This window comes from Tachyglossus aculeatus, chromosome 1 (assembly GCF_015852505.1).
Source record: "Tachyglossus aculeatus isolate mTacAcu1 chromosome 1, mTacAcu1.pri, whole genome shotgun sequence".
In the NCBI taxonomy this organism is placed as follows: domain Eukaryota; kingdom Metazoa; phylum Chordata; class Mammalia; order Monotremata; family Tachyglossidae; genus Tachyglossus; species Tachyglossus aculeatus.
The window spans coordinates 30,193,065-30,205,725 of record NC_052066.1 but is presented as its reverse complement, the minus strand read 5'-3'; the positions used below and the strand labels follow the sequence as shown (position 1 = coordinate 30,205,725).

General features: G+C 45.4%; 1 protein-coding gene across 1 annotated transcript in view; it reads right to left on the bottom strand.

Moving 5' to 3' along the window:
* Nucleotides 1-12,661, bottom strand: part of DYNLT2B (dynein light chain Tctex-type 2B) — a 59,916-nt gene that overhangs the window by 7,180 nt on the left and 40,075 nt on the right. The window contains exon 4 of the mRNA XM_038748983.1: nucleotides 10,664-10,727. Within this exon, the coding sequence (XP_038604911.1) occupies nucleotides 10,664-10,727 (64 nt within the window). The remainder of the gene's footprint in view (nucleotides 1-10,663; nucleotides 10,728-12,661) is intronic.

The window sequence follows — 12,661 nt, the reverse complement described above, 5'->3', positions numbered from 1 at the left end:
GGCTCACCGTCTTCATCCCCATTTTCCAGATGAGGCAACTGAGGCACAGAGAATAATAATAATAATAATAATGATTGCATTTATTAAGCGCTTACTATGTGCAAAGCACTGTTCTAAGCGCTGGGGAGGTTACAAGGTGATCAGCTTGTCCCACGGGGGGCTCACCGTCTTCATCCACATTTTCCAGATGAGGTAACTGAGGCCCAGAGAATAATAATAATAATAATGATGGCATTTATTAAGCGCTTACTATGTGCAAAGCACTGTTCTAAGCACTGGGGAGGTTACAAGGTGATCAGCTTGTCCCACGGGGGGCTCACCGTCTTCATCCACATTTTCCAGATGAGGTAACTGAGGCACAGAGAATAATAATAATAACAATGATGGCATTTATTAAGTGCTTACTACGTGCAAAGCACTGTTCTAAGCGCAGGGGAGGTTACAGGGTGATCAGGTTGTCCCTCGGGGGGCTCACAGTCTTAATCCCCATTTTACAGATGAGGGAACTGAGGCCCAGAGAAGTGAAGTGACTTGCCCAAAGTCACACAGCTGACAATTGGCAGAGCCTGGATTTGAACCCATGACCTCGGACTCCAAAGCCCGGGCTCTTTTCCACTGAGCCACGCTGCTTCTCACATATCTTTAAGCCCTCTTTCTTTTTCCTGACTTGAATAATAATCATGACAATGATGGCATTTATTAAGTGCTTACTCTGTGCAAAGCCCTGTTCTAAGCGCTGGGGAGGTTACAAGGTGATCAGCTTGTCCCACGGGGGGCTCACCGTCTTCATCCTCATTTTCCAGATGAGGGAACTGAGGCCCAGAGAAGTGAAGTGACTTGCCCAAAGTCACCCAGCTGACAAGTGGAGGAGGCGGGATTTGAACCCATGACCTCTGACTTCAAAGCCCGGGCTCTTTCCACTGAGCCCCGCTGCTTCTGAGTCATGAGTCAGAAGCCATGGATAAGCACAAGTCTCCAAGACTTCTGACTCACGACACGGAAGCAGCGTGGCTCAACGGAAAGAGCCCGGGCTTTGGAGTCAGAGGTCATGGGTTCAAATCCCGGCTCCGCCAACTGTCGGCTGGGTGACTTTGGGCAAGTCACTTCACTTCTCTGGGCCTCAGTTCCCTCCTCTGTAAAGATGGGGATTGAGACGGTGAGCCCCCCGTGGGACAACCTGATCACCTTGTAACGTCCCCAGCGCTTAGAACAGTGCTTTGCACATAGTAAGCGCTTAATAAATGCCATTATTATTATTATTATGAGTCATTTTGAGATTGTAAGCCTGCCCACGGGTTCTGCCCACAGGTTCCTGTTTGCCAGCAAACGGCCCCGCTCCGGGGGTGGTGATTTGGTGGGGGGCTGATCCGGGAGCGCTCATCTGGGGCGCAGATTCTGCGGCCGAAGCAGCTGCCCCATGAGGCTGAGTAATCAATCAATCAATCAATCAATCGTATTTATTGAGCGCTTACTGTGTGCACAGCACTGTACTAAGCGCTTGGGAAGTACAAATTGGCAACATATAGAGACAGTCCCTACCCAACAGTGGGCTCACAGTTTAAAAGATCAATCAATCAATCGCATTTATTGAGCGCTTACTGTGTGCAGAGCACTGTACTAAGCGCTTGGGAAGTACAATAATAATAATGATGGCATTTATTAAGCACTTACCATGTGCAAAGCACTGTTCTAAGCGCTGGGGGGATACAAGGTCATGAGGTTGTCCCACGTGGGGCTCCCAGTCTTCATCCCCATTTTACAGATGAGGGAGCTGAGGCCCAGAGAAGTGAAGTGACTTACCCAAAGTCACCCAGCTGACAAGTGGCGGAGCCGGGATTTGAACCCATGACCTCTGACTCCAAAGCCCGGGCTCTTTCCCACTGAGCCACGCTGCTTCTACTGTTGGGTAGGGACTGTTTCTATATGTTGCCAACTTGGACTTCCCAAGCGCTTAGTACAGTGCTCTGCACACAGTAAGTGCTCAATAAATACGATTGATTGATTGATTGATCAGGAGAAGCAGCGTGGCTCAGTGGAAAGCGCCCCGGCTTCGGAGTCAGAGGTCATGGGTTCTAATCCCGCCTCCGCCACCTGTCAGCTGGGTGGCTTTGGGCCAGTCCCTTCACTTCTCTGGGCCTCATCTGGAAAATGGGGATGAAGGCTGTGAGCCCCACAATCTAGTTATCTTGGATCTCCCCCAGTGCTTAGAATAGTGCTTGGCACATAGTAAGTGGAGAGAAGCAGCGTGGCTCACTGGAAAGAGCCCGGGATTTGGAGTCATAGGTCACGGGTTCAAATCCCGGCTCCACCAATTGCCTGCTGTGTGACCTTGGGCAAGTCACTTAACTTCTCTGGGCCTCAGTTCCTTCATCTGTAAAAAGGGGGTTAAGACTGTGAGCCCCCCGTGGGACAACCTGATCCCCTTGTAACCTCCCCAAGCACTTAGAACAGTGCTTTGCACATAGTAAGCGCTTAATAAATGCCATTATTATTATTATTATTATTATTATTATTATTATTATTATTATACCCCCCCACCAGCCCTTCTGGTGTTTATGTGCCACCTAAGCAGCGTGGCTTAGTGGATCGAGCTCGGTCCTGGGAGTCAGAATAATACTACTAATAGTAATCGTGGTATTTGTGAAGTGCTTACTATGTGCCAGGCACTGTACTATGTCAGAGGTCATGGGTTCAAATCCCAGCTCCACCAACTGTCAGCTGGGTGACTTTGGGCAAGTCACTTCACTTCTCTGGCCCTCAGTTACCTCATCTGGAAAATGGGGATTATGACTGTGAGCCCCCCGTGGGGCAACCTGATCACCGTGTAGCCTCCCCAGCGCTTAGAACAGTGCTTTGCACATAGTTCTAAATGCCATCATTATAAATGCGGTCATTATTATTATTATTATTATTATTATAACGCCTCAGTGCTTAGAACAGTGCTTTGCACATAGTTCTAAATGCCATTATAAATGCCATCATCATTATTATTATTATTATTATTATTATAACGCCTCAGCGCTTAGAACAGTGCTTTGCACATAGTTCTAAATGCCATCATTATAAATGCCATTATTATTATTATTATTATTATTATAACGCCTCAGCGCTTAGAACAGTGCTTTGCACATAGTTCTAAATGACATCATTATAAATGCCATCATTATTATTATTACAATAATAACCCCCCCAGTGCTTAGAATAGTGCTTTGCACATAGTACTAAATGCCATCATCATTATTATTATTATTACTACACCCCCCAACAGCCCTTTTGGTGTTTATGTGCCACCTAGGCAGCGTGGCACATAGCTCTAAATGCTATCACTTTAAATGCCATCCTCATTATTATTATTATAATAATAATAACCTCCCCAGCGCTTAGAACAGTGCTTTGCACATAGTTCTAAATGCCATCATTATAAATGCCGTCATTATTATTATTATTATTATAATGCCTCAGCGCTTAGAACAGTGCTTTGCACATAGTTCTAAATGCCATCATTATAAATGCCATCATTATTATTATTATTATTATTATTATAACGCCTCAGCGCTTAGAACAGTGCTTTGCACATAGTTCTAAATGCCATCATTATAAATGCCATCATTATTATTATTACAATAATAACCCCCCAGTGCTTAGAACAGTGCTTTGCACATAGTACTAAATGCCATCATTATTATTATTATTATTACTACACCCCCCAACAGCCCTTTTGGTGTTTATGTGCCACCTAGGCAGCGTGGCACACAGCTCTAAATGCTATCACTTTAAATGCCATCATTATTATTATTATTATTATTATAATAACCTCCCCAGCGCTTAGAACAGTGCTTTGCACATAGTTCTAAATGCCATCATTATAAATGCCGTCATTATTATTATTATTATTATAACGCCTCAGCGCTTAGAACAGTGCTTTGCACATAGTTCTAAATGCCATCATTATAAATGCCATCATTATTATTATTATTATTATTATAATGCCTCAGCGCTTAGAACAGTGCTTTGCACATAGTTCTAAATGCCATCATTATAAATGCCATCATTATTATTATTACAATAATAACCCCCCCAGTGCTTAGAATAGTGCTTTGCACATAGTTCTAAATGCCATCATTATTATTATTATTATTACTACACCCCCCAACAGCCCTTTTGGTGTTTATGTGCCACCTAGGCAGCGTGGCACATAGCTCTAAATGCTATCACTTTAAATGCCATCCTCATTATTATTATTATAATAATAATAACCTCCCCAGCGCTTAGAACAGTGCTTTGCACATAGTTCTAAATGCCATCATTATAAATGCCGTCATTATTATTATTATTATTATTATAATGCCTCAGCGCTTAGAACAGTGCTTTGCACATAGTTCTAAATGCCATCATTATAAATGCCATCATTATTATTATTATTATTATTATTATTATTATTGTTATAACGCCTCAGCGCTTAGAACAGTGCTTTGCACATAGTTCTAAATGCCATCATTATAAATGCCATCATTATTATTATTATTACAATAATAACCCCCCCAGTGCTTAGAATAGTGCTTTGCACATAGTTCTAAATGCCATCATTATTATTATTACACCCCCCAACAGCCCTTTTGGTGTTTATGTGCCACCTAGGCAGCGTGGCACATAGCTCTAAATGCTATCACTTTAAATGCCATCATTATTATTATTATTATTATAACAGTAACCTCCCCAGCGCTCAGAACAGTGCTTTGCACATAGTTCTAAATGCCATCATTATAAATGCCATCATTATGCCATTATCATCCCGGCTCTGCCAATTGTCAGCTGTGTGACTTTGGGCAAGTCACTTCACTTCTCTGGGCCTCAGTTACCTCATCCGGAATATGGGGATGTAGATTGTGAGCCCCCCATGGGACAACCTGATCCCCCGTAACCTCCCCAGCGCTTAGAACAGTGCTTTGCACATAGTTCTAAATGCCATCATTATAAATGCCGTCATTATTATTATCATTATAAATGCCATCATTATTATTATTATTATTATTACACCCCCCAACAGCCCTTTCGGTGTTTATGTGCCACCTAAGCAGTGTGGCACATAGTTCTAAATGCCATCATTATAAATGCCATCATTATTATTATTATTATTATTATTATTATTATTATTATAATCCCCCAGCACTTAGAACAGTGCTTTGCACATAGTTCTAAATGCCATCATTATAAATGCCATTATTATTATTATTATTGTTATTATTATTATTACACCCCCAACAGCCCTTTTGGTGTTTATGTTCCACCTAAGCAGTGTGGCACGTAGTTCTAAATGCCATCATTATTATTATTATTATTATTATTATTATAAACCTCCCAGCACTTAGAACAGTGCTTTGCACATAGTTCTAAATGCCATCATTATAAATGCCATCATTATTATTATTATTATTATTATTACACCCCCCACCAGCCCTTTTGGTGCTTATGTGCCACCTAAGCAGCGTGGCTTGGTGGATCGAGCTCGGTCCTGGGAGTCAGAATAATACTACTAATAGTAATCGTGGTATTTGTGAAGTGCTTACTATGTGCCAGGCACTGTACTAAGCACTGGGGAGGATACAAGCAAATCGAGTTGGACACAGTCCCTGTCCCTCGTGGGGCTCACAGTCTTAATCCCCTTTTTACAGATTCATTCATTCATTCAATCGTATTTATTGAGCGCTTACCATGTGCAGAGCACGGTACTAAGCGCATGGGAAGTCCAAGTTGGCAACATACAGAGACGGTCCCTACCCAACAGCGGGATCACAGTCTAGAATTTCATTCATTCATTCATTCATTCAATCATATTAATTGAGCGCTTACTGTGCGCAGAGCACTGGACTAAGCGCTTGGGAAGTCCAAATTGGCAACATATAGATACGGTCCCTACCCAACAGCGGGCTCACAGTCTAGAAGGGGGAGACAGAGAACAAAACAAAACATATTTACAAAATAAAATAAATCATCATCATCATCATCATCAATCGTATTGAGCGCTTACTGTGTGCAGAGCACTGTACTAAGCGCTTGGGAAGTACAAGTTGGCAACATACAGAGACAGTCCCTACCCAACAGTGGCCTCACAGTCTAAAAGGGGGAGACAGAGAACAAAACCAAACATACTAACAAAATAAAATAAATAGAATAGATATGTACAAGTAAAATAAACAAATAAATAGAGTAATAAATATGTACAAACATATATACATATATACAGGTGCTGTGGGGAAGGGAAGGAGGTAAGATGGGGGGGATGGAGAGGGGGACGAGGGCAAGAGGAAGGAAGGGGCTCAGTCTGGGAAGGCCAGACATATAAATAGAATATGTAAATAGATAAATAGAAATAAATAGAATATGTACAAGTAAAATAAATAAATAGAGTAATAAATATGTACATGCATATATCCATATATACAGGTGCTGTGGGGAGGAGATGGAGGTAAGGCGGGGGGGGATGGGGAAGGGGAGGAGGGGGAGAGGGAGGTTAACCCACGGGGGGCTCACAGTCTTAATACCCATTTTACAGATGAGTTTTATTGAGCGTTTACTGTGTGCAGAGCACTGTACTAAGCGCTTGGGAAGTACAAGTTGGCGACATATGGAGACAGTACAGACAACAAAGCAAAACATGTGGACAGGTGTCAAGTCGTCAGAACAAATGGAATTGGGTAGGGACCGTCTCTAAATGTTGCCGATTTGTAAAGTGAAGCAGCGTGGCTCAGTGGAAAGAGCCCGGGCTTTGGAGTCAGAGGTCATGGGTTCGAATCCTGGCTCCGCCACATTCATTCAATCGTATTTATTAAGCGCTTCCTGTGTGCAGAGCACTGGACTAAGCGCTTGGGATGTACAAGTTGGCAACATATGGAGACGGTCCCTACCCAACAGCGGGCTCACATGTCTGCTGTGTTACCTTGGGCAAATCACTTCACTTCTCTGAGCCTCAGCGACCTCATCTGTCAAATGGGGATGAAGACTGTGAGCCCCACGTGGGACACCCTGCTCACCTTGGATTTTCCCCAGCGCTTAGAACAGTGCTTTGCCCATAGTAAGCGCTTAACAAATGCCATTATTATTATTATTGTACTTCCCAAGCTCTTAGTCCAGTGCTCTGCACACAGTAAGCACTCAATAAATACGACTGAATGAAGAATGAATGAATGAATTAAAACTAAATGCACATCATTAACAAAATAAATAGAATGGTATATATGTACAAGTGAAATAAATAGGGCCTTGAAGGGAGGAAGAGAGATAGTTTGGTGGGCTGCCCGTTTTCCCTGGGCTCCTGGGCCCGGGTGTTTTCAAAGGGGTAATAATAATAATAATAATAATAATAATAATAATAATGGCATTTATTAAGCGCTTACTATGTGCAAAGCACTGTTCTAAGCGCTGGGGAAGTTACAAGGTGATCAGGTTGCCCCACATGGGGCTCACTGTCCTAATCCCCATTTTACAGATGAGGTAACTGAGGCGCAGAGAAGTGAAGTGACTTGCCCAAAGTCACACAGCTGACAATTGGCGGAGCCGGGATTTGAACCCATGACCTCTGACTCCAAAGCCCGGGCTCTTTCCACTGAGCCACACTGCTTCTCTAGGGTAGGGTCTGCCGCGGTGGGATAACAAACAGCGGTTTTTCCCGGGGTGCAGGGTGGGTGGTGAGTAGGGCAGCTCCCTCGGGCTTTCCACAGCGCCGTCACGTAAATCTCTCTTTCTCTACTTTAAACCCATTCCGATTATTATTATTATTATATAATTATCATTATTATTATTCCGATTATTATGAGCCCCTTCCTTCCTCTCCCCCTCGTCCCCCTCTCCATCCCCCCCATCTTACCTCCTTCCCTTCCCCACAGCACCTGTATATATGTATATATTTTTGTACATATTTATTACTCTATTTATTTATTTATTTTGCTTGCACATATCTATTCTATTTATTTTATTTTGTTAGTATGTTTGGTTTTGTTCTCTGTCTCCCCCTTTTAGACTGTGAGCCCACTGTTGGGTAGGGACTGTCTCTATATGTTGCCAACTTGTACTTCCCAAGCTCTTAGTACAGTGCTCTGCACATAGTAAGCGCTCAATAAATACGATTGATGATGTACATACGTATATATGTTTGTACATATTTATTACTCTTTATTTATTTATTTTACTTGCACATATCTATTCTATTTATTTTATTTTGTTAGCATGTTTGGTTTTGTTCTCTGTCTCCCCCTTTTAGACTGTGAGCCCGCTGTTGGGTAGGGACTGTCTCTAGATGTTGCCAACTTGTACTTCCCAAGCGCTTAGTCCAGTGCTCTGCACACAGTAAGCGCTCAATAAATACAATTGATTGATTGAATTCGTTAAGCGCTTACTATGTACCACGAACAGTTCTAAACGCCGGGTTAAATGCAAGGTAATCGGGTTGGACACTGCCCCTGTCCCACACGGGGCTCACCGTCTTAATCCCCCTTTCACAGATGAGGGCACTGAGGCCCAGAGAAGGGAAGTGACTTGCCCAAGGTCACATGGCTGACAAGTGGCGGAGCCGGGATTAGAACCCAGGTCCTCCTGTCTCCCAGCTCCGTGCTCTATCCGTTACGCCACACTGGCTTTAAGCAGCGGACACGCTAAGCAACCAAGAATTTGTATAAACTCCCCAATTATGCTACACCGCAAACCAGCTTGTACTTCCCAAGCGCTTAGTCCACTGCTCTGCACACAGTAAGCGCTCAATAAATACGATTGAATGAATGAATGAATGAAATCATCTCTGGCTGAGAGACAATTTCCCACAGTTCGTAGTCATAACAGTATTTCAATCAATCAATCAATCATATTTATTGAGCGTTTACTGTGTGCAGAGCACTGGACTAAGCGCTTGGGAAGTACAAGTCGGCAACATATAGAGACGGTCCCTACCCAACAGTGGGCTCACAGTCCAGAAGGGCGAGACAGACAACAAAGCAAAATATGTGGACAGGTGTCAAGTCATCAGAATAAATAGAAATAAAGCTAGATGCACATCATTAAGAAAATAAATAGAATAGTAAATATGTACAAGTAAAATACAGCAATAAATCTGTACAAGCATATATACAGGGGCTGTGGGGAGGGGAAGGAGGTAGGGCAGTGGGGATGGGGAAGAGGAGAGGAAAAGGGGGGCTCAGCTTGGGAAGGCCTCCTGGAGGAGGTGAGCTCTCAGTATGGCTTTGAAGGGAAGAAGAGAGCCAGCTTGGCGGATGGGCAGAGGGAGGGCATTCCAGGCCCGGGGGAGGACGTGGGCCGGGGGTCGATGGCGGGACGGGCGAGAGCGAGGCCCGGTGAGGAGATTAGCGGCAGAGGAGCGGAGGGTGCGGCCTGGGTTGGAGAAGGACAGAAGGGAGGTGAGGTAGGAGGGGCGAGGAGATGGACAGCCTTGAAGCTGAGAGTGAGGAGCTTTTGCTTGATGTGTAGATTGACAGGCAGCCACTGAAGATTTTTGAGGAGGGGAGGAACATTCCCAGAGCTTTTCTGCACAAAGATGATCCAGGCAGCAGCATGAAGTATAGACTGCAGTGGGGAGAGACAGGAGGATGGGAGATCAGAGAGGAGGATGAAGCAGTAATCCAGTCGGGATAGGAGGAGAGATTGAACCAGAAAGGTAGTGGGTTGGATGGAACGGAAAGGGCGGGTCTTGGTGATGTTGGGGAGGTGAGACCGGCAGGTTTGATGGATTGGATGTGAGGGGTGAATGTGAGAGCGGAGTCGGGAATGACGCCAAGGTTGCGGGCTTGTGAGACGGGAAGGATGGTAGTGCCGTCTACAGTGACGGGAAAGTCACGGAGAGGGCAGGGTTTGGGAGGGAAGACAAGGAGTTCAGTCTTGGACATCTTGAGTTTTAGACGGCGGGCAGACATCCAGAAGGAGATGTCCTGAAGGCAGGAGGAGACCCGAGCCTGAAGGGAGGGGTCGGTGGTGCCAAACCTGTGCAGAGACCGAGACTCTTACAGTCATTGACCAACTCCAACTCATGTGCCAGAGGTCGACGTGACATGCCATCCTAGCTGGGGCCGGGTCCTGGCAGTGTGAGCTACAGCTGTTGGGCCCCTATGGCCATTTAGGTATTTTCTAAATGGAGATCACTGCCCCTACAACCCGGCAGCATCTCCTTGTTTTCCCCCTACACCCCACTTTTAATCTGCCGTTCTGATGACTTGACACCCATCCACATGTTTTGTTTTGTTGTCCGTCTCCCCCTTCTAGGCTGTGAGCCCGTTGTCGGGTAGGGACCGCGTCTCTATGTTGCCAACTTGTACTTCCCAAGCACTTAGTACAGTGCTCTGCACACAGTAAGCGCTCAATAAATACGATTGAATGAATGAATACAATTCAATGAATGAATGAATTATTAATTAAATCAGCCTTGATCTTTGCCCCCTGGAGTCCCGGTCCTCTAGACCGTAAGCACACTGTGGGCAGGGACTGCGTCTGTTTACTGTTATATTGTACTCTTCCAAGCGCTTAGTACAGTGCTCTGCCTACAGTAAGCACTCAATAAATACAGTGGACTGACAGTCTATAGCACCTGGAACAGAGGAAGTGCTTAATAAACGCCACAGACAAATGCCCCGGATTTTATTTGGAAAAGAAAAACTATACTTACATTCATAAAAACATCATAAGCGTAGTTATCAGTGTCGGCATCCCAAAAGCAGCGGGCAGCCATGCTAAGCGGTAAAAGAAAAAAGTGAGATGCCTTCAAACCGGCGCTCTGAATCAAGTCGATCGCCCGATCAATCGGATTGAGGTGTGCAGAGCCCTGCGCTAAGCACTGGGGCCTGCACCAAGCGCTTCACAGAGATGGAAGACAGAGTTGACGCCTAAAAGGAAATTAGCAATGCTGATGGCTGGCCAATTTTGCCCTGATGTGGCTGCGCTGAAGCACAGAGATGCTCTCTTTGTGGTCGCGGGAAGGGGAAGGAAGAAAGGAAGGAAGGAAGAGTCATGTGAGGTGAGCTTCCTCTCCAGCTAAACTGCCATTACATTAGTCAAGCATTAGAGAATCAATCAATCAATCATATTTATTGAGCACTTACTGTGTGCAGGGCACTGGACTAAGCGCTTGGGGAGTACAAGTTGGCAACATATAGAGACGGTCCCTACCCAACAGTGGGCTCACAGAGAAGCAGCGTGGCTCAGTGGAAAGAGCCCGGGCTTTGGAGTCAGAGGTCAGGGGTTCAAATCCCAGCTCCGCCAACTGTCAGCTGTGTGACTTTGGGCAAGTCACAACTTCTCTGTGCCTCAGTTACCTCATCTGTAAAAATGGGGATTAAAACTGTGAGCCCCCGAGGGACAACCTGATCACCTTGTAACCTCCCCAGGGCTTAGAACAGTGCTTTGCACATAGTAAGCGCTTAACAAATACCATTACTATTATTATTATTATATTAAAAGGGGGAGATGGAGAACAAAACCAAACATACTAACAAAAGCAGCGTGGCTCAGTGGAAAGAGCCCGGGCTTTGGAGTCAGAGGTCATGGGTCCAAATCCCGGCTCCACCAATTGTCAGCTGTGTGACTTTGGGGAAGTCACTTCACTTCTCTGGGCCTCAGTTACCTCATCTGTAAAATGGGGATGAAGACTGTGAGCCCCCCATGGGACAACTTGATCACCTTGTAACCTCCCCAGCGCTTAGAACAGTACTTTGCACATAGTAAGCGCTTAATAAATGCCATCATTATTATTAGTAGTAGTACCGGGGACAAGGGGAGAGAGGGTTTGAGCAGAGGGTTAAAAGTCTGAAACAGCTGAGCACGGACATCAATAAAGACGGAGCAGGAGGAGGAGGGGGCAGAATTAAAGCAGGAGAGGATGAATTTGAGATAGATGATGTCGGCCTGGTGTCTAGATTTCTGCCAGCTCTTCGTGTGTGAGAGCAAAGAAGGTGTACCGTGGAGGTGATCGAGGGCTACAGTTGGAATGGTTAATGGTTTGAGATTGGTGGAGGGACTGGAGAGGTGAGGGAATTGAGTTCGGGTGAATGGGCATGGTGAGGGTGTCGATTTGTGTCTCAAGAGAAGGTAGGTTGGGTATGGAGACCAGATGGGGCAGGTTGACTTTAGAAAACAGGAGGGGGTCAAAAGATTGCAAGTCTCGGTCGGGGAACAGGACAGATTGGCGGGGAGGGAGGCGTATGGGAGAGAACTCGGGTGAGGACTCAGTGGTCGAAGAGTGGGATTACAGAGTGGGTGATGGCATAGACTGTACGGTGAATAGAGACGAGGAGATCGGACGTGTGGCCGGACTGGTGGAGCGGAGCAGGAGGTCAGTGGAGTTGAGGAGTGAGAGGAAGCGGACGGCGGAAAGGTCGTCGGGAACGGTCCCATGGATGCTGAAGTCGGAGGGATGGAGAAATGGAGAAGGAAAGTGAGAAAGAGGTCGAAACGGTTCAGAGAGTTGGAGGCGGGTCCCGGGAGGCGGTAAATAATGGCACTGGAATGGGTGGTAGGGGCGGCTGGCATGGGCTTCAAAGGAAAGGAAAGACAGGGATGTGGAGGGGGGAACTCTACCTACCCCAGGGCTTAGTACAGTGCCTTGCACATAGTAAGCACCTAATCAACACCATTACAATTTTTTTACAAAAGCAGCATTGAGGGGCAT